This window comes from Symphalangus syndactylus, chromosome 4 (assembly GCF_028878055.3).
Source record: "Symphalangus syndactylus isolate Jambi chromosome 4, NHGRI_mSymSyn1-v2.1_pri, whole genome shotgun sequence".
NCBI lineage: Eukaryota > Metazoa > Chordata > Mammalia > Primates > Hylobatidae > Symphalangus > Symphalangus syndactylus.
The window spans coordinates 52,344,565-52,367,577 of NC_072426.2; the positions used below are offsets into that span (position 1 = coordinate 52,344,565).

Genomic DNA, 23,013 nt, shown 5'->3' on the forward strand with positions numbered 1-23,013 from the left:
TATCAACAATGAAATCAATATGGAAATTAAAAAATTATTTGAACTGAACAATAATTGTGACACAATCTATCAAAACCTCTGGGATACAGCAAAAGTGGTGCTAAGAGGGAAGTTCATAGCATTAAATGCCTGTATCAAAAGTCTGAAAGGGCACAAACAGACTAATCTAAAGTGACACCTCAAGGAACTAGAGAAGCAAGAACAAACCAAACCCAAACGCAGCAGAAGAAAAGATATAATAAAGATCAGAGCAGAAATAAACAAAATTGAAACAAAAAATACCAAAAACAAAAGATAAATGAAACGAAAAGCTGGTTCTTTGAAAAGACAAACAAAACTGATAGACCAGTAGTGAGATTAACCAAGAAAAGAAGAGACAAGATTCAAATAAGCTCAGCTAGAAACAAGACAGGAGATAAGTGATGACACAGAAATACAAAAGATCATTCAAGGTTACTATGAATACTTTCACATGGACAAACTAGAAAATCTAGAAGAGATGGATAAATTCCTGGAAACAGACAACCCTCCTAGATTAAGCCAGGAAGAAATAGAAACTCTGAACAAACCAATAACAAGCAGTGAGAGTGAAACCATAATTTAAAAAATGTCAACAAAAAAGTTCGCAACCAGACAGATTCACAGCTGAATTCTATCAGACATTCAAAGAAGAATTGGTACCAATCTTACTGAAACTATTCCAAAAGATGGAGAAAGAGGGAATGCTCCCTAAAACATTCTATGAAGCCAGTATCACCCTAATACCAAAACCAGTGAAAGACATTAAATAAAAAGAAAACTAAAGACCAATATCCCTGATGAACATAGATGCAAAAATCTTCAACAAAAATACTAGCTGAATCCAAGAGCATAAAAAGATAATACACCATGATCAAGTGGGTTTCATACCAGGGATGAAGGGATGGTTTAACATATGCAAGGTGATAAATGTGATACACCACATAAACAGAATTAAAAACAAAAATTATGTGATCATCTCAATAGATACAGAAAAAACATTTGACAAAATCCAGCATCACCTTAAGATTAAAACCCTCAGCAAAACTGGCATAGGAGGGACATACCTTAAGGTAATAAAAGCCATCTGTGATTAACACACAGCCAATATTATACTGAACAGGGAAATGTTCATAGTATTCCCCCTGAGAAAGAACTGGAACAAGACAAGGATGCCTGCTTTCATCATTTCTATTCAACACAGTACTGGAAGTCCTAGCCAGAGCAACCTGACAAAAGACAGAAATAAAGAACGTCCAAATCAGTAAAGAGGGAGTCAAACTGTCACTGTTCACTGATGATATGATAGTATACCTAGAAAACCCTAGATTCATCCAAAAACCTCCCAGATCTAATAAATGAATTCAGCAAAGTTCTACGATACAAAATCAATGTACAAAAATCAGTATCTCTGCTATACACCAACAGTGACCAAGCTGAGAATAAAATCAAGAACTAAACCCCCTTTACAACAGCTAAAAAAAAAAAAAATCAGGAATATACCTAACCAAGGAGATGAAAGATCTCTACAAGGGAAACTACAATACACTGCTGAAAGAAATCACAGATGACAGAAACAAATGGAAACACCTACCATGCTCAAGGATGGGTAGAATCAGTATTGTGAAAATCACCATACTGCCAAAAGCAATCTACAGATTCAATGCAATTCCCATAGAAATACCATCACTGTTCTTCACAGAACTAGAAAAAAATCCTAAAATTCACATAGAACCAAAAAACAACCTGCATAGCCTAAGTAAGACTAATCAAAAAGAACAAATCTGGAGGCATCACATTACCAGACTTCAAACTATATACTACAAGGCTATAGTTACCAAAACAACATGGTATTGGTATTGGTATACAACTAGGCACGCAGAATAATGGAACAGGATGGAGAACCCAGAAATAAAACAAAATACTTACAGTCAACTGGCCTTCGACACAGCAAATAAATACATAAAGTGGGGAAAGGACATCCTATTCAACAAATGATGCCGGGATAACTGGCAAGCCACATGTAGAACAATAAAACTGGGTCTCTCATCTCTCATCTTATACAAAAATCAACTCAAGATGGATCAGCCACTGCACTCCAGCCTAGGCGACAGAGCGAGACTCCGTCTCAAAAAAAAAAAAAAAAAAAGACGGATCAAAGACTTAAATCTAAGACATTAAGCCACAAAAATTCTAGAAGATAACACTGGAAAAACTCTTCTACATTTTGGCTTAGGCAAAGAGTTCATGACCAAGAACCCAAAAAGCAAATGCAACAAAAACAAAGATAAATAGATGAGGCTTAAACTAAAACATTTCTGACAGCAAAAGAAATAATCAGCAGAGTAATCAGACAACCCACAGAGTGGGAGAAAATCTTTGCAAACTATGCATCTGACAAAGGACTAATATCCAGAGTCTATAAGGAACTCAAATCAGCAAGAAAAAAACAAATAATCCCATCAAAAAAATGGGCTAAGGACATGAATAGACAATTCTCAAAAGAAGATATAACATGGCCAAAAATATATGAAAAAATGCTCAACATCACTAATTATTAGGGAAATGCAAATCAAAACCACAATGCAATACCACCTTACTCCTGCAAGATTGGCTATAATTTAAAAATTAAAATAATAATGGATGTTGACGTGCATGTGGTGTAAAGGGAATACTTTTACAATGCTGGTGGGAATGTAAACTAGTACAATTTCTATGGAAAACAGTATGGAGACTCTTTAAAGAACTAAAGGTAGAATTATCATTTGATCCAGCAATCCTACTACTGGGTATCTACCCAGAGGAAAAAAAGTCATTATATTAAAAAGACACTTGCACACACGTTTAGAGCAGCACAATTTGCAACTGCAAAAATATGGAACCAGCCCAAATGCCCATCGATCATGAGTGGATAAAGAAATTGTGGCATACACACACACACACACACACACACACACACACCCTTGGAATACTACTCAGCCTGGATTGAGTTGGAGACCATTATTCTAAGGGAAGTAACGAGGAATGGAAAATCAAACATTGTATGTTCTCACTTACAAGTGGGAGCTAAGCCAGGAAGACACGAAAGCATAAGAATGATATAATGGACTCTGGGGCGCTGGGGGAAGGGTAGTAGGGGGGATGAGGGATAAAAGGCTACACATTGGGTACAGCATAGACTGCTTGGGTCATGGGTACACCAAAATCTCAGAAATCGCCACTAAAGAACTTATCCCTGTAACCAAACACCACCCGTTCCCCCAAAACTACTGAAATTTTTTTAAAACTGATGAGGCCAAGTTTCTAATAATACATCTTAAATATGTACTGATTGTGTGAGTTACTCCAGGAATGTTCATCTGATTGCACTCAGGCTTTTCCTGCTTATATTCGTACTCATATTATCTAAAAGTACATTTATTATTCTTATCCATGCTCTTCTTCAATCAGCTTCACACTAGCTTCTAGATTCCCTATGGATGAGGAAACATGATTATCCTATGTCAACTTTAAATGTTGGTATTACTTTTTATTCATGTCACTTCATCTAACACTTATTGTCACTTTCACCTTATCAAATAAATTTTTTTAAAAGATGTATTTTTCCCTTCCCATTTATGTCCATCTCAACTCTAATGTAGGCACTCCATCACAACCACATAAATTGTGATTCCATAATTCAGGTTCAACCCCTGCAATCTTTTAAAAAATTATTTGTCAATTATTATTTAAATATTCATTTATCTTAATCATTACAAATGAAATTAGGCTTTTACTAAATCCCATTACTAATATTGACATTATTATATCTAATCCTAACAACTCCATGAAGTTGGGTTGTTATTGTTTCTATTATCTCTACTTTTAAGAAATGAGAAAAAATTAAAGCATAGAGATGTTAAGTATATAATTTGCCCAAAGTAATTTAAATAGCAGAACTGAGTCTGATTAATGCTCCCAACAATTACAGCCCACAGTCTATCACTGTTTGAAATTACAGATTTAACTGATCTTATTAAATTTAACTTTTGACCTGTTTTTAAACCACTCCATAATCTGGCACTATTTTATCAATCTAACTGCATTTTGTATTACTCCTGTATACAGGCTAATCTGTACTAGCAACAAATTTACTCATTGTCCTGTAGTTTTCTCACTGCTGCTTCCCTCATTCCTTTCTCTCTGCAAAAATGTCTTCCTTTCTTCTATTTATCCAAATTTTATCAACCCTTAAAGTTACAGCTTAAGTCATGCCTGTTCCAAAAGATTTTAAACCCTATCTTTTCTTCCCTATCTATGAATTCTCACACACTTTTTGCATCATGGAAAACAAGTTTTAACTTTTATCATCTTAGACTTTCAACTAGTATATATATCTACTCTGCCTACTTAGATCCTAACAACTCCTTAAGAATAGGAATCAAATCTCAAACTGTTTCTATGTAATTTATAATATCTAATTCACAGATGAATGTAAGACTCAAATGGTTTCAATTAATGATGAACTCAGAACATTAAAGTGTTAACAAAAGATAAAAACATAGTTAGAATCACAACATTATACGTCCACAAGAATAAGATTCCATATTTCAATCTTTTCTTACTTGAAAATCAAGAAAAGACGCTATTATTAATGTTACTGAGGACTAGATTTCAGAAGGGTAGTGATGCCAGCAGGGCTAAGGTTTAAAATGTAAAGACTTTCACTGTTTTGCAGTTCTCTGTTGGGTCCTGGTCAGTGTGCTTTATCTCTACCTTGGAGAAGCTTTGTGTTTAATGACCCACACTTACTAGAAAAAGTCACTTCAAATCAATGCAACACCACTGTGTACAGTGGCAAAGATAGTTAACTAAAATATTACTATTAGATTATTACAATATTAGTTTTTCCCAAATATGTGTACTTACCTCTTTCAATTATAAAAGCAGCCAATGAACTGCCATATTTCAGGTATTCTGAGCGATTAGAAATTAGTTGATTAAATGTTTCTTTAACGATCTGTGAAATCTTTGCATATTGAATATGTCTCCCTTCTAGAAAAAAATCAAAACATAAATTTCAAGAACATAGTGCTCCTCCTAGAGCTGTCTTATTATTCTTATTATAACCTTACAATCAAATTATTTAATAATATATAGACATCTGTAAGCAAATTCATAATTTAGGTCATGACTGAGATTTCAAAATTTTCAATTCTAAAAGAATACGAGTTATTGAGCTTTTTGGATAACTTATAAAAGGATGTGTCGGTATTGCATACTAGCAGACTACTGATTTATATCTGTAGAGTCTGTCTGATGATATATTCAAAAGTCATACAGGACACAAGACAATTCTTTGTTATACAGGACTGTGCCACACTTTGCAAGATGACCAGCACCCCACTGAATGCCCTAATCATTGTGACAATCAAAATACATTCTCTTATTATTTGTCCCATTGAGAACTGCTACAAACCACTAAGCATTTAGATTCTTGATATAGTTCCATGTTCTCACTAAAAAAGACAGAAATTTTGAAAGAGGAGGAAGATAGTTCTAAGTAACCTAGGATTACCATAGGACAGTTTATAACCAAGAATATACATCAAAAATTATCTATGGATCTTTATTATTTTTTTTTTTTTGAGATGGAGCCTTGCTCTGTCACCCAGACCGAAGTGCAGTGGCATGATCTCGGCCTCCCGGGTTCGAAGAATCAAGCGATTCTTGTGCCTCAGCCTCCCGAGTAGTTGGGACTACAAGCGTGTGCCACCACGCCCGGCTAATTTTTGTATTTTTAGTAGAGACAGGGTTTCACCATATTGGCCAGGCTGGTCTTGAACTCTTGACCTCATGATCCACCCGCCTTGGCCTCACAAAGTGCTGGGATTATAGGCGTGAGCTACCACGCCTGGCCTCATTATTTTTAATGAGGATATGGTCCAGTTAGAAACATACAGCAAAGTAGGCTGGGCGCGGTGGCTTACGCCTGTAATCCCAGTACTTTGGGAGGCAGATCGCTTGAGGTCAGGAGTTTGGGACCAGTCTGGTCTACATGGTGAAGCCCTGTCTCTACTAAAAATGCAAAAATTAGCCAGGTGTGGTGGTGGGTGCCTGTAATCCCAGCTACTTGGGAGCCTGAGGCAGGAGAATCGCTTGAACCTGGGAGGCAGAGGTTGCAGTGAGCTGAGATTGTGCCACTGCACTCCAGCCTGGGTGACAAGAGCAAAACTCCATCTCAAATAAATAAATAAATACACACGCACATATATATAGCAAACCACACAGGCTGGGAAATAGTGACTACCTCTGTAACTGGCCCAACAGTTTGTGGGTCTCAAGTCTTTCTTCTTCAAAAGTTATAACATCCAAAACTTCTTTTTACCCATAAATTTAAAGAATTTGCTTTCCCTTTTATGACAGATATGTCTCCTGACCTGAGCCTACCAAACCTGGTATTTTTAAAAACTACATATTCTTTCTCACAGATTATCACCTGTTTTCCTGAAGTAATAGCAATCTATATTATTTGCCATCCTTGACTTAGGATTCTATCCCCTTATTCATTAAAAATGTCCACAGAAGCTGAAAGGAAAGATAAAAACCTCTTCCCGTATTAAGAGATCACTGCTGTAGGACTGATCCCTCATTGCCCTCTCTTCATCAATTCTTACAACTGTTAGGCCACACACTATATCTAACTATTGGTGGATTTTGTCTTTTGAATGGGCCTATTTTCCCTGGTCTGGTCCTTTTACTTCACACAATCACACAAATGTGCAGGGCCTTTTTCCTGTCTTAGAAAGACAATGGATGCTGAATAGGCATAGAACTTTTCAAATCCTAACCTGCAGGCCTGGAAAATGGAAAATAAAGGTTCCTTTTCTTTTTCCTCTTACAAATACTCTAAACGTTAAAGTCTGAAGTGTGCCCACTCGGTAGTAAAAGTAAAAATTAAGAATAATTGTCTAACATGCACACGTATGTTTATTGCGGCACTATTCACAATAGCAAAGACTTGGAATCAACCCAAATGTCCAACAACAATAGACTTGATTAAGAAAATGTGGCACATATACACCATGGAATACTATGCAGCCATAAAAAAGGATGAGTTCATGTCCTTTGTAGGGACATGGATGAAATTGGAAATCATCATTCTCAGCAAACTATCGCAGGGACAAAAAACCAAACACCGCTTGTTCTCACTCATAGGTGGGAATTGAACAGTGAGAACACATGGACACAGGAAGGGGAACATCACACTCCGAGGACTGTTGTGGGGTGGGGGAAGGGGGGAGGGATAGCATTAGGAGATATACCTAATGCTAAATGACGAGTTAATGGGTGCAGTACACCAACATGGCACATGTATACATACGTAACAAACCTGCACATTGTGCACATGTACCCTAAAACTTAAAGTATAATAATAATAAAATAAAATAAAATAATTAGAAAAAAAAGAATAATTGTCTAGCTTTCAGGAGATTCATAATCTAAAAGGCAAAGTATATAATAACTACTATACAATGTGAAATGTGATTGTTATAATAAAATAATATTAGTTACTATTTAGTGAGCATCTATGGTGTGCTAGGCACTGATGTAAGAATTTTATATTTATGAATTCATTTAATCCTCATGATAACCCTATAAGATAATTACTGTAATGACTATCTTATAGATGAGTAAAAATGGTACACAGAGAAGTAACTGGTCCTAGGTCACACAACTAGTAACTTCAACTGAAGTTGCAGCTTTCTCGGGCTTGAGTGACAAATAATGGTCATTAAAACAAAATAAACAAATTATTTGAAATGAATGTGTCAAATGACCTCCAAGTACCAGAAAGCCATTGGTTTTCGTTCATGACAAGCCCACCAAAGCAAAGAATTCTAAAAAAGATATATGAAATTGATAAAACATCTCCTTATAGGAAAAAAAAAAAAATCTTTTCTTCAATCTGTCCTCTCCATTCCTTATTTCTTTCATTCTCCTTTTTGTAGAAGTGTGAAAGGTTTGGATGATAAAGTGTTAATGTACATTTTCATACCTATGCTTATTTTAATTATGTTGTTACTATTTTTAATTGGGCTACTCTTCTAAAGAAGAACATTACAAAAAACTTTCCTACCATAATGTACTTTTGAAACATATGCTGGTTCAGGTAAAACAACAGGTTCTGCAGGGAAAGGAGGAGGACCTGTAAACAAAACAAAAACATAAGGAAACATGAAACTTCAACATTCCAAAGAGCTGGTATTTCTCTTTTATTCTGTAATAAAACAGCAATCCAAAAATTATTTTTTTCTGTATTTTTGCCAACTCTGGGCCATCAAATACTCATTAGCTCAGTCCTGATAAATGTCTTTCCTATTTTGAAATTGTTCATGCAAACAAATTTCTGAGTTTCCTAATCTTACAGTACAATATTGCTTGCTTTATAATAGATGCAACATCATGAAAAGCTGCTGAAATGAAACCCTATTTTAGATACATACAAAAACTTTCTATTTATAATACTGTGAAAAACATTTTAAATTAATGTTCTATTGAAAATTAATGAGTAAAATATATCATTTTATAAATAACACTATTTTACCAGGCCATTTTTCTAAGGCAATGCTACATTCGCAGTTCTCAATTTAGTCTCACTCTTTACAACTGCTTTCCAATTTGGTCTCCAAAGTTAGGGAGTACAGAAAAAAGTTTAAAAACCACTAAACCTGGGGGACCAAAAAAAAAAAATCAAGAAAATTTAAGGAAGAGGCTGCAGAAGCTAAGGTACCAATTAAAGTAGTCAGTTTCTCTTAAGAATCATTCATAAAGACAAAGAAAGCAAACAGAATTGCTTCTCTGGAATTAATTTTGAGGAAGACAGAAATGAACAAAGAGTGACAATGTCACCTTAGAGCTCATATCAGTAAAAGAAAAATACTAAGTATGGTTTAGATACATAGACTCTGGACTTTTTATTTTTTTATCTGATAAGAAATTCCAGTTTTATTTATTTAGAGCACTACATCCCCCATATACCATATAGTAACAATTTATAAAGAATAAATTTTTTTTCAAAAACTTTCAACTTTTTAGATACAGGAGGTACATATGTAGGTTTGTTAAATGGGAATACTGCATGATGCTGAGGTTTAGAGTATGGATTCCATCGCCTGATAGTGAGCATAGTATCCAAAGGTAGTTTTTCTTTTACCCCCACCTCCCTCCACCCTTTAGTAGTTCACAGTGTCTATTGTTCCAATATTTATGGCTATATATGCTTAATGCGTAGCTCCTAATATTAACAACAAGTGAGAACTTGAGGTATTTGGTTTCACATTCCTGCATTTATTTGCTTAGGATTATGGCCTCCAGCTCCATCCATGTTGCTGCAAAGGACATGACTTTATTTTTTTAATGGCTGCATAGTAGTCCACAGTTGTGTATGTACCACACTTTCTTTATCCAATCTACCACTGATGGGCACCTGGGTTGATTTGATGTCTTTGCTGTTGTGAATAGCGCAGAGATGAACATAAGATTGCACGTGTCTTTTTGAGAGAATAATTTATTTTCTTTTGGTTATAAACCCAGTAACAGAGTTGTTGACATTCTGGATTTTAGATAAGCAGAACTTTAAAACTCAGAGACAGATAGATTTAATTCCATGGAATGAAAATTAAAGATATTAAATCCTGTTTATTAGGCATAAATAATTTCAGTAAACAAAGAAAGAAAGACTGTACAAGATGTTTTGCATTTTAAAACACCAAGTACAAGGCCAGGCATGTTGGCTCACGCTTGTAATCCCAGCACTTTGGGAGGCTGAGTTGGGCAGATCACTTAAGGCTGGGAGTCTGAGACCAGCCTATGCAACATGGCAAAACCCTATCTTTACTAAAAACACAAGGACCAGCTGGGCATAGTGGCGCACACCTGTAGTCCCAGTTACTCAGGAGGCTGAGGCATAAGAATCACTTGAACCTGGAAGACAAAGGTTGCAGCGAGCTAAGACTGCGCCATTGCCCTCCAGTATGGGTGACAGAGAGACTCTGTCTCAAAACAAAAAACAAAAAACAAACAACAAACAACTAAACAAAAAAGACAAGTCCCAAGACTTGTCCCCACAGCCCAACACACCGGCTGTGGCAGTCTGTGGCCAGAGGGCCTCTTCAAGCTTAAACCTGACCCATCCTTCCTCATTGGGTGGGGCTTCCCTGGAGGATCTCCAATAACTCCAGCTAGAGGCTCAGGGACAGAATTTGGATCTCCCTGGGCCTGAGCCCCTAAGTGGGAGGGGTGGCTGTAGTCTCTGCGGACCAGCAGACTTAGCCTCTCTTCCTGGTAGTTCTGAGGAATCTGGGCAGTGCAGAGGAGTGGGTTTCTCCACAGCAAAGCACACCCTCTCCAACAAAGGCCAAAGTGCTTTGTTAAGCGGGTCCTCCTCCCCGTGCCACCCAACTGGGTGAGACATTCCAACAGGGGTTGTCAGGCACCTTATACAGGAGTGATCCTACCGGCATCAGGTTGGTGCCTCTCAGAGGCCCCAGAGAGAGAAGCAGGCACCAATCTTTGCTGTTCTCCAGCCTCCCTGAGTGACATCTCCAGGCACGGGAGAGAATCAGATAAACGGGGCCTGAAGTGAACTCCCAGCAGACTGCAGCAGCCTTACAGAAGAGGGACCTGACTATTGAAAGAAAAACAAACAAGCAGAAAGCAACAATAGCATCAACAAGAACAAAAAGGCTCCCCACAAAAACCCTATCCAAGGGTCAGTAGGCTCAAAGACTGAAACTAGACAACCTCACGAAGATGATAAAGAATCAATGAAAAAATACTGAAAACCCAAAAGGCCAGAGTGCCTCTTCTACAAATGATCACAATGTCTCTCCATCAAGGGCACATAACTGAACAGAGGATCACATGGACAAATTGACAGAAGTAGGATTCAGAAGATGGGTAATGAGAAACTATGCTGAGCTAAAAGAGCATGTTCTAACCCAATGCAAAGAAGCAAGCTAAGAACCTTGATAAAAGGATAGAGGAATTGCTAACTAGAATAACCAGTGTAGAGAGGAACATAAACTACCTGATGGAGCTGAAAAACACAGCACGAGAACTTTGTGAAGCATATACAAGCATCAACAGCTGAATGGACTAAGCAGAAAAAAGGATATCAGAATTTGAAGACCACCTTACTGAAATAAGACACGCAAACAAGAATAGACAAAAAAATGAAAACGAATGAACAAAGACTCTAATAAATATGGGACTTCATAAAAAGACCAAACCTATGATTGACTGCAGTACCAGAAGGAGACAGGGAAAATGGAAACAAGCTGGAAAACACACTTCAGGATGTTATCCAGGAGAACTTCCACAACCTAGCAAGACAGGACAACATGCAAATTCAGGAAACACAGAGAACATCATTAAGATACTCCACAAGAAGATCAACCCCAAGACACATAATCATCAGATTCTCCAAGGCTGAAATGAAGGAAAAACTGTTAAGGGCAGCCAGAGAGAAAGGCCAGGTCACCTGCAAAGGGAAACTCATCAGACTAACAGGGGACTTCTCAGCAGAAACTCTACAAACCAGAAGAGATTGGGGGCCAATATTCAACATTCTTAAAGGAAAGAATTATCAACCCAGAATTTCACATCCAGCCAAACTAAGCTTCATAAGTGAAGAATAAATAAAATCCTTTCCAGAGCAGCAAATGCTGAGGGATTTCATTACCACCAGATGTGCCCTGCAAGAACTCCTGAAAGAAGCACTAAATACGGAAATGAAAAACCGGAAACAGCCACTGCAAAAACACACCAAAATATAAAGACCAATGACACTATGGATAAACTAGTGCATCAACTAGTGTGCAAAATAACCAAATAGCATCATGATGACAGGATCAAATTCACACATAACAACACTAACCTTAAATGTCAATGGGCTAAATGCCCCAATTAAAGCACACAGACTGGCACACTGGGTAAGGATTCAAGACCCATTGCTGTGATGTATTCAGGAGATCCATCTTATGTGCAAAGACACACACAGGCTCAAAATAAAGGGATGGAGGAAAATCTACCAAGTAAATGGAAAGCGAAAAAAGCAGAGGTTGCAATCCTAGTCTCTGACAAGACAGACTTTAAACCAACAAAGATCAAAAAAGACAAAGGACGGCATTACCTAATGGTAAAGGGAACAATTCAACAAGAAGAGCTAACTATTCTAAATATATATGCACCCAATACAGGAGCACCCAGATTCATAAAACAAGTTCTTAGAAACCTACAAAGAGACTTAAAGTCCCACACAATAATAGTGGGAGACTTTAACACCACACTGCCAGTATTAGACAGATCAATGAGACAGATAATTAACAAGCATATTCAGGATTTGAACTCAGCTCTGGATCAAGTGGACCTGGCAGACATCTACAGAATTCTCTACCCCAAGTCAACAGAATATACATTCTTCTCAGTGCCACATGGCACTTAATTCCAAAATGGACCACGTAATTGGAAGTAAAACACTCCTCAGCAAATGCAAAAGAACTGAAATCCTAACAAACAGTCTCTCAGACTACAGTGCAATAAAATTAGAACTCAGGATTAAGAAACTCACTCAAAACCACGCAATTTATTGGAAATTGAACAACTGTTCCTGAATGACTCCTAGGTAAATAATGAAATTAAGGCAGAAATCAAGTAGTTTTTGAAACCAATGAGAACAAAGAGACAATGTGCCAGAATCTCTGGGACACAGCTAAAGTAGTGTGAAGAGGGAAATTTATAGCACTAAATGCCCACATCAGAAAGCTAGAAAGATCTGATATTGACACCTGAACATCAATTAAAAGAGCTTCAGAGGTAAGAGTAAACTAATCCAAAAGCTAGCAGAAGAGAAGAAATAACTAAGATCAGAGCAGAACTGAAGGAAACAGAGACATGAATAACCCTCCAAAAAAATCGAATCCAGGAGCTCTTTTTTTTTAAACAAATTAACAAAATAGACTGCTAGCTAGACTAATAAAGAAGAGAGAAGAATCAAATAGACACAATTAAAAAATGATAATGGGGTTATCACCACTGACCCCACAGAAATACAAACTATCATCAGAGAATGCTACAAACACCTCTACACAAATAAACTAGAAAATCTGGAAGAAATAGATAAATTCCTGGATGCATACAACCTCCCAAGACTAAACGAGGAAGAAGTCAAATCCCTGAACAGACCAATAACAAGCTCTGAAATTGAGGCCGCAATTAATAGCCTACCAACCAAAAAAAGTCCAGGACCAAATGGATTCACAGCTGAATTCTACCAGAAATACAAAGAGGAGCTGGTACCATTCCTTCTGAAACTATTCCAAACAATTGAAAAGGAAGGACTCCTCCCTAACTCATTTTATGAAGCCAGCATCATCCTGATACTAAAACCAGGAAAAGACACAACAAAAAAGGAAAACTTCAGGCCAATATACCTGATGAACATCAATGGAAAAATCCGCAATGAAATACTGGCAAATGAAATCCAGCAGCACATCAAAAAACTTATTCACCACAATCAAATCGGCTTCATCCCTGGAATGCAAGGCTGGTTCAACATACACAAATCAATAAATGTAATCCATCATATACACAGAACCAAAGACAAAAACCACATGACTATCTTAAAATATGCAGAAAAGGCCTTTGATAAAATTCAACATCCTTTCATGTTAAAAACTCTCAGCCGGGCGCGGTGGCTCACACCAGTAATCCCAGCACTTTGGGAGGCCAAGGTGGGCGGATCATGAGGTCAGGAAATCAAGACCATCCTGGCTAACACAGTGAAACCCTGTTTCTACTAAAAATCCAAAAAATTAGCTGGGCGTGGTGGCGGGTGCCTGTAGTCCCAGCTACTCGGGAGGCTGAGGAAGGAGAATGGCGTGAACCTGGGAGGCAGAGCTTGCAGTGAGCCGAGATCATGCCACTGCACTCCAGCCTGGGCAACAGAGCAAGACTCTGTCTCAAAAAGCAAACAAACAAACAAACAAACCTCTCAATATATAAGGTATTGATGGATCATGTCTCAAAATAATAAGAGCTATTTATGACAAACCAAAGCCAATATAATATTGAATGGGCAAAGGCTGGAAGCATTCCCTTTGAAAACTGGCACAAGACAAGGATGCCCTCTCTCACCACTTCTATTCAACATAGTTTTGGAAGTTCTGGTCAGGGCAATCAGGGAAGAGAAAGAAATAAAATGTATTCAAATAGGAAGAGAGGAAATCAAGTTGTCTCTGCAGACGACATGATTTTGTATTTAGAAAACTCCATCTTTTCAGCTCCAAAACTTCCTGAATTGATATGCAACTTCAGCGAAGTCTCAGGATACAAAATCAATATGCAAAAATCACAAGCGTTCCTTTACACCAACAGTAGGCAAGCAGAGAGCCAAAGCATGAAAACTCCCATTCACAATCACTACAAAGAGAATAAAATACCTAGGAATACAGCTAACAAGGAATGTGAAGGACCTCTTCAAGAACTACAAACCACTGCTCAGGGAAATAAGAGGGGACACAAACAAATGGAAAAACATTCCATCCTCATGGATAGAAGAATCTAATTTATAGATTCAATGCTACTTTCACAACTACCATTGATATTCTTCACAGAATTAGAAAAAACTATTTTAAATTTCATATGAAATCAAAGAAGACCCCATATAGCTAAGACAATCCTAAGCTAAATGAACAAAGCTGGAGGCATCATGCTACCTGACTTCAAACTATACTACAAGACTACAGTAACCAAAACAGCATGGTACTGGTACCAAAATGGACATGTAGACCATTGGAGCAGAATAGATACCTCAGAAATAACTCCACACCTCTACAATCATCTGATCTTCGACAAACTGAATAAAAACAAGCAATAGGGAAAGGATCTCCTATTCAGTAAATGGTGCTGGGAAAACTGGCTGGCCATATGCAGAAAATGGAAACTGTACCCCTTCCTTACACCTTAAACAAAAATTAACTTAAGATGGATTTAAGACTTAAACGTAAAACCCAAAACCATAAAAACCCTAGAAGAAAACCTAGGCAATACCATTCAGGACACAGGCATGGGCAAAGACTTCATGATAAAAACGCTAAAAGCGATTGAAACAAAAGCCAAAATTGACAAATGTGATCTAATTAAACTGAAGAGCTTCTGCACAGCAAAAGAAACTATGATCAAACAGGCAACATACAAAATGGGAGAAAATTTTTGCAATCTACACATCTGACAAAGGTCTAATATCCAGAATTTACAAGGAACTTAAACATATTTACAAGAAAAAAACAATCCCATCAAAAAGTGGGCAACAGATATGAACAGACACTTCTCAAAAGAAGACATTTATGCGGCCGACAAACATACGAAAAAAGCAAGCTCAACATCACTGATCATCAGAGAAATGCAAATCAAAACCACAATGAGATACCATCTCATGCCAGTCAGAATGGCTATTACTAAAAAGTCAGGAAACAATAGATGCTGGTGAGGCTGTGGAGAAATAGGAATGCTTTTATACTGTTGGTGGGAATGTAAATTAGTTTAACCATTGCGGAGGACAGCAGGGTGATTCTTCAAGGATCTAGAACCAGAAATACCATTTGACCCAGCAATACCATTACTGGATATATACCCAAAGGAATATAAATCATTCTACTATAAAGGCACACACACACGTATGTTTACTGCAGCACTATTTACAATAGCAAAGACATGGAACCAACCTAAATGGCCATCAATGATAGAATGGATGAAGAAAATGTGGTACATATACACCATGGAATACTATGCGGCCATAAAAAGGAATGAGATCATGTCCTTTGAAGGGACATGGATGAAGCCAGAAGCCATCATCCTCAGCAAACACAGGAATAGAAAACCAAATACTGAAGTTCTCACTCATAAGTGGGAGCTGAACATTGAGAACACCTGGACACAGAGAGGGGAACAACACACACCAGGGCCTTTTAGGGGGTGGGAGTTGAGGGAGGGAACAGAGGACAGGTTAACAGGTAAAGCAAACCACCATGGCACATGTATACCTACGTAACAAACTGGCATGTTCTGCACGTGTATCTTTTTTTTTTTTTTTTTTTTAGAAAAAACAACAACAAAAAAAAACCACATCAGGCCAGGTGCAGTGGCTCATGCCTATAATCCCAGCACTTTGGGAGGCCGAGGTGGGAGGATCATTTGAAGTCAGGAGTTCAAGACCAGCCTGGCCAACATGGTGAAACCCCATCTCTACTAAAAATACAAAAATTAGCCTGGTGTGGCGGCAGGCACCTATAATCCCAGCTACTAGGGAGGCTGAGGAATGAGAATCACTTGAACCCAGGAGGTGGAGGTTGCAGTGAGCAGAGATCGCACCACTGCACTCCAGCCTGGGTGACAGAGTGAGACTCTGTCTCAAACAAAACAAAACAAAAAACACTATATAAAAAAAACCATGTGCAAAATATTAAAGAAGATATACATGAAAAATAATTTTAAAACAGTGATGAGCTCAAAATTTTGAAAAAAACTAGTTTTAAAAGTTTTATGTTGTGAATAAGAAGGAGAAGACTAGAAAAATTGTTAATAGAGAAAAGGAAAGAAATGAATACTGAGCTCTTATCTTCTATATCCTTTCATAAGATAAATAGATGTTTAAACTCAGCTGTCTACAGTAGAAAAAATAAAGAAGAAACTCTAGCTCACTATAGGGAAAAAGATGACATTATTTTTTCAGGCTCTAGCCCAAGACAGAATATATTGTTAAAGAGCTTTTAGTTGTAATTAAGGCACTATTGGCACTTTTTGGAGAAAACAATAATGAATATAGAAGTGCCAATAGCAGAGATGGGTAAATGCTGCCTTAGTTTTCAAAGTAGTGGCAGTAGACATGGTTAAATGCTACCTTAATTTTTACAAAGGAGGGAAAAAAATAAATGTTTAGAAACTAAAGTTTGCAGACCACTGGGCAAAACATTTGCTAGCCCTACATAAACATTTTGAAAGCTATTAGGGAAAAGGCAGGAGAAACTAATCATCAATGTATTTTTCTCACAATTCAACTGGATGCTTAGGAAATTCTATAGGTATGTTTTAACTTGAGTTCAACAAAGTATTTAAAATACTTTGTAATTTGATTGTGTATTCTTCAGTAGGCACTGGTTAAGGACTTCGCATGCATTGTTTATCTAATCCTAATGACAACCATAGAAGGTATAACTATCACTGTCTCCCCTCTCCAAATAAAACAGGTTTAGAGGGCAAACAACATGTCAGCATAGGGTCAATATTCCAACCTGAGCAATCTAATTCTGGAGTTTACACACTTAACCTGTTTGCTATGCTACCTTAGGCCATTTTCTCAAGTAATTCTACCATTTACTGAATTTAACACAAACTTCACAAACGCTGCATTTAAAACCTCTAAGTATTAAATGTACAGTATTACATTCATAATAAGAATCTAACAAATTACAAAGGAAACTATATTTTAGGACTTAATCTGTCAATTAACAATCTGACAAGTTACCGGACAGTTTAGCAACATGATTAGACCTTTCAGTACTGAAATATGCAAGAGCATTTTAACTACTATTAAATACATCAGTGGACAGCAACTGAAATAAATTATTCAAATCCTGCAACTTCTATCTTGTAGCTGCCAAGTAACTCTCATTAACATAAATCTTTCAGGTGATTCCTTTTGAAAAATGATACCTTTTATAAATACTTTATAATCAAGAGTATTTACCTGATGTTTCTAAAATTCGTGGTTCAGGTTCATCCAGCTGTAGAAGTTCATCAAGAGCTAATTTTGCTGCATTGGACCTAGACTCCTTTTTATTTTGTCCCAGTCCAGTCTTGTACTGAATACCATCCACCACAGCACAAAAGGCAAAATATGGTCCCATAACATTACCTTGAAACAGAACTCAGAATGAATGCTACAATAGTTTTTATTATATTCTTGCAAACAATGTCTGTACGCAGGAAAACATTCCAGTCCAAAAATTCTCAAAAACTACCTCATAAACACCAACTTTACAAGCCTTTTTGTAGGACCAATAGGAGTTAAAACTAAAACTGAATGGGCATCTGAACTAACTCTGAGGATTCAAGCAGCTTAGGTCAGCTCCAGATTCAGTGTGAGCAACCGGGCCAGTAGTAGAGTACTGATCACACGTGGAGTAACAGTGAGTGTCTAGTATAATGCCTGGCAATGGTAAACACTCCACTATCTGTCAAACGGCCAATGAGAGATAAAATGTGGAGATTTCACGTAACATCTCACATCTTTAAAACTTAAATGCAAACGTCTTTAAAACTTTAATACAAAGAAAGCTGAATTTCCCCCATCCCTTGGATTGCCCTAATACACTTTTAAGCTCCAGAATGTAAGAGATCCCTTTGAAGAAACCCTGTGTACTATCAGGGCGTTATAAGCAACTCAACCCATTACAGCTGTGAAGGTTGGGGAGTGGCAGAGGAGGTGGGGAGAGGGAGAGAGAGGAAGAGAAAACCAAAACATAATGATAAACTAAAGAATTAAACTGAATGTCCAGTCATCACAATTTATTTACCTAGCTTTTATATTTGGATAAAAAATGAAATAGAATTGTCTTGTCTCCTGTATTTACAGGGCAAAGATTCTTCTGTTTGAAGTTTTGCTTGTTAGTATTTAGACTTTAGGAGGCCTTTACGAATCTGACTCTCCACTCTTTGGTTACATATGGCTACATACAATGCTGCCACACATAAACCCCACTATCTTATTTCCTCACATACTCAAAATTATATTACATTAACTCTTTAATATGTACATCAAGGTTTTACAAGCAACTCCTGACTGCTTCTGGGTAAACTGCTTTCCCCATAACATCTCAGACTTCAGTTTCCCAAGTTCCTTTCTTCATGATCACCTGGGTTCCAATCCAGGTTTACTAAATCAGAGAGCATTTTGTATAATTAACAAGTGGCCCAGATGATTCTTATGTATATTACACATCTTGGCTGGGTGCACTGGCTCACACTCATAATCCCATCACTTTGGGAGGCTGAGGTTGGAGGATCTCTTGATGCCAGGAGTTCAAGGTCAGCCTAGGCAATATAGTGAGACTCCTTCTCTACAGGACATTTTGAAAATTAGTCAGGCCTGGTGGTGGATGCCTGCAGCAGTCTTAGCTATTTGGGAGGCTGGGGTGGGAGGATCACCACTGCACTCCAGCCTGGATAACAGAGTGAGAGCCTCTATATAAAGAAAAAAAAGATATTTTACCTAAAATTTATTAGTAAGTCTTCTGTGTCAGAATGCGGAGCCTTTAAGCTTTAGCCTGTTTATAACTCGGGTTCTCAAACTTTAGTGTAATCTAAATCACACATAGAGCTATTAAAAAATTGACACTGTGGTTTCACTACCAAACACACTGGATTATTGAACTATACTTTGAGCATAAAATGTACACCATTAACAACCAACAGGTCATGTTTTTTAGTAGTTTTTGCTCAGAGCAGTGAAGATTTGTCCTGATTTATTTTTCCTTACAATGACCAACAGTTTACATTTTCCAAGAGCAGTCTGAGATTACTGGAGGAAAGCTAACTAGTTACACGGAAATTAAGTCCACGTTTTACATTACCACTACCATTTATGTTAAGATACTATTTCTGTCACCTGTTAGTTTACTGGTATTCCACCCAAAACAATAGACTGAAACTTGATGTCACTGTGACTATCTTTACTAAAATCTTGATATGTTAAAGTTATTTAGCAAAGATGTTAGCTTTGAGATCCATATTGGCAAGTTAGCACCAGGAAAATTAAAGAAAAAACCTAACTACTCATGTGTGTGTACAAACACACACACGTACATATACACAAAGTTTTTAAAATTTAAAATTTTAAGCTGTCAATGCCTCTTAAGAGCACTTATCCTTCCACTTTCCTAAAATCTTCCTAATCATTGGCTATAACGTGAAGAGATCAGAAACTACTTTCTGCATTTTCCTTATCTGTACTCCTTTCACAGGCAGAGCATGGTTACAGATTATTCTGGTTGGGGAGTTTAAGGGCGAATTGAGAGAACTGTAACAGACTAGTCTGCAGACAAAGTACCAATCATATAATCTAATGCTTGAGTTTCAGAAGGCAAATTTGACCTTAACTTTTCTTAGTCATCATCCTCACAGAATCCTTCTCATAAAATGATAGTCCAAATATTTAACATCTTTACAAAAGCATGTTTATGATACAAGAAGTAATGACACCCCAAAATAGTCCATGAGACTAATTTCCATTCAGCTAGCAACACATAAGAAAATCACAATTCAATGATTATAAAACTTTGGTATATGTGAGTTATTTGTAGAGGCTACAAAGGCTAAAGTGTGAACATAAACATTTAAGTATTCTTGTGAAAACATACAATCAGTTACCTAACTCCAATATTAGATGAAAGAACTAAATTTAGCACCGTTATTTTGCTATACTTTCGGTTTTGTTTTTGAGACAAATACAATTTCACACTTGCCTGTTGTCACAGTTTCCTTAAGGTCAAGCTGAACTCGCTGCATTTGTGCAAACTGGTGCAAGGCTGACACAGGATTTATCTCTCCACGTTTGTATTTCATTATAAATTCCTTAGGTATTTTTTTTGGAGGAAGGACAGGATTTGAAATAGATGAAAGATTCTTGGAAAGCAACGGTTCTGGAAAATTACCTAAAAACAAATGTTACACTTGTCAATTTGGTTTAAAAAAACAAAACAAATAAACAAAAATGAGCAAAAGCAACAACTCCTCCCCCAAATGGAAGGTTGTCCCAGATACACTTCATCATATGTTTTTCTTAAGTTTCTACTAAACAATTTTGGCACACAGGACAAGCACATGTTATTGCATCTATCGAGTACTAAGACTATTTTGCAAAAAGGTAATATCGACATGTCATTATAAAGTGATATCAAGGGTCATGGAATTTTAGTGATGTCAGGGTCTTCAGAAACCAAGCAATTTTTACAGATAATGTCACTAAGGCCTAGAATACAGAAAGACACAGATCTGGGACTAAAACGTAGCTCTGGCTCCCATCCACTCATTTTCTCACTGGATTCCATCGAATTTTAAAGTATGTTTGCCCCTGCTTTATACTTAACACTACGCTAAGTGCTATGTGGAATACAGACCAGTGTAAGTCCAGTATCTTCCCTTGCGCCTCACCTCAGAAAGGCAAGCCACACTTGAAGTAGGGGGTGAACAGTCAAGGTGCTAACAGATGGTTAAACGAGCGGCACAGGTAAAGAGCTCTACAGGCCTCCTCCAAGTGTTGAGTCAGATGCCAGCTCCAGGTACACGGCCACGGGTAAATGTCTATACAACCACGAAATCTTTAAATCAGAGGCTCGACAGAACTTACCGGCCATCCTAGAATTTTAAAGAACTGACTCATTGTTACAAATGAAAAAAGTCGTACCCGTTACTTGTGTAACCTTGGATGCCATCTTGGACAGGCTGTAACTTTCTGAGGAACATCCTGTGGGTGTAGTTATCGTCTTTGTCGCTGGTTGAACTGGCAGGTTCTTTTTCAGCATCTGGGCAAAGCTAGGGACCTGCGAACTCTGAAACCAATGATTGTTGCTAGCCATTTTCTCACCTAGAGGTCACGATAAAATTCGCAGAAAACAAGACAAAACGCTATGTAAACTGAAAATATTTACTCCAAACCTCCCCCCCACCCCGTTATTTCCATAAATGGCCTTGGCACATATTCAGATGACTAGAGTCAAATCCCTCTTGAACTGATCTTACGACTGCTTTTTGAGTTTTCATAGACACGGACCTCTTCTCTCCTGAATCCCTTCCCTAAACCTCTGCTACAAAGGAGGAAAGAAGGAACAGAGAGAGGTCCCTGTAAAAGACCTTAAAACTACTCAGGAGTTAGGGAAGATATTAGCAAGGTCAGGAAAAAAGAAAAAAAGAAAAAAAAATCAGCTCGTCAGTGGCCTCCTGAGTCCTGGCCCAACCCCTACCCACCAAAGTTGTCCTTCCTTCCCTCTATGTGGGAAGACGGGCAGCTGCTGCTGCGCCTCAGGCCGGGGACTCGCAGGCGGCCGCCGCCGCCGTTGCTCCCACCTCCCAGCCTCAACCTCTCGCTTCAGGCCGCTCTGCGCGAGGTTCACAAGCTCAGGGCCGCATCTTTCCAAAGAGGCCTCGCGGTGTCCCTGCAGGACCCGGGCTTGCGCCCCCGCGCCCTGCTTCGTCCAATCACTAACCGTCTCGGAGGCCGGCGCTTTTGCGCCCGCGCTTGCGCCAGCGTCGTGCCGCCGCGCTCCGCGTCCTGCGTCACCTAGGGAAGAGACGCCGACCATCGCACGCGTTCGAGGCCTGGGTGACGTCGACTCTGTTCTCCGAACACAAGGACCGGGTCCAACTGGCCGCCTTCCCCTTCCGGAGAAGCCAGGTAAAATCGCGCAGTTCAGCCTCCCCCCTTACTGTCCCGTGCCCCTCTGCAGCCCTGACAGAGCAGTGTAGGGATGATTGTTTATACTGCAGTTGTCTATGCCTGGGGCCTCCTTCCCCAGAGCGGTTGAAGGCTGCGCAAGGGGTACCTGCGTGAGGGTTGTTTCAAGAAAATCCCTCATTTCATCCCCAATCGCAATCTGAGAAGGTGCCCTTGGGGAAGGCTTGGCCTCCACGGTGGCCTTCCTGTTTACAGAAAAACTACCTCACACGTCCTGAAGTTTGGCCAGTGAGCGAACAATCATGAAAACAGATGGAGTCTTTGAGAGCAAATGGCTCTACTATCCGGATGATAAATCCAGTGTGGATGTTAAATCCAGTGTGGATGTTTTCAATTCTTTGCCCTCCTAAACGTTGAAGGAGGCCCTACACGAGGTGTTAGGTGATAGTTCGTGGAAAATAAGAATACTAAGTCACCCAACAAATTTCAGCATGTAAACAAAA

The 23,013-nt window shown here is 38.3% G+C and overlaps 1 protein-coding gene across 7 annotated transcripts in view; it reads right to left on the minus strand.

Moving 5' to 3' along the window:
* ADAD1 (adenosine deaminase domain containing 1) overlaps positions 1 to 22,401 on the minus strand; it is a 62,486-nt gene extending 40,085 nt beyond the window's left edge. The window contains exons 1-6 of one of the 7 annotated variants that reach the window (XM_055274672.2): positions 22,323 to 22,401; positions 21,524 to 21,703; positions 20,583 to 20,771; positions 17,807 to 17,974; positions 8,138 to 8,206; positions 4,927 to 5,052 (exon numbers count right to left, since the gene is read on the minus strand). In XM_055274672.2, coding sequence (XP_055130647.1) covers positions 4,927 to 5,052; positions 8,138 to 8,206; positions 17,807 to 17,974; positions 20,583 to 20,771; positions 21,524 to 21,695 — 724 coding nt within the window. In that variant the 5' untranslated portion in view covers positions 21,696 to 21,703; positions 22,323 to 22,401. Of the gene's footprint in view, positions 1 to 4,926; positions 5,053 to 8,137; positions 8,207 to 17,806; positions 17,975 to 20,582; positions 20,772 to 21,523; positions 21,704 to 22,083 lie in introns of all 7 variants that reach the window. The other 6 variants (XM_055274670.2, XM_055274668.2, XM_063637929.1 and 3 more) reach the window with 6 other exon arrangements.
* Between the last annotated feature and the right edge of the window lie 612 nt (positions 22,402 to 23,013).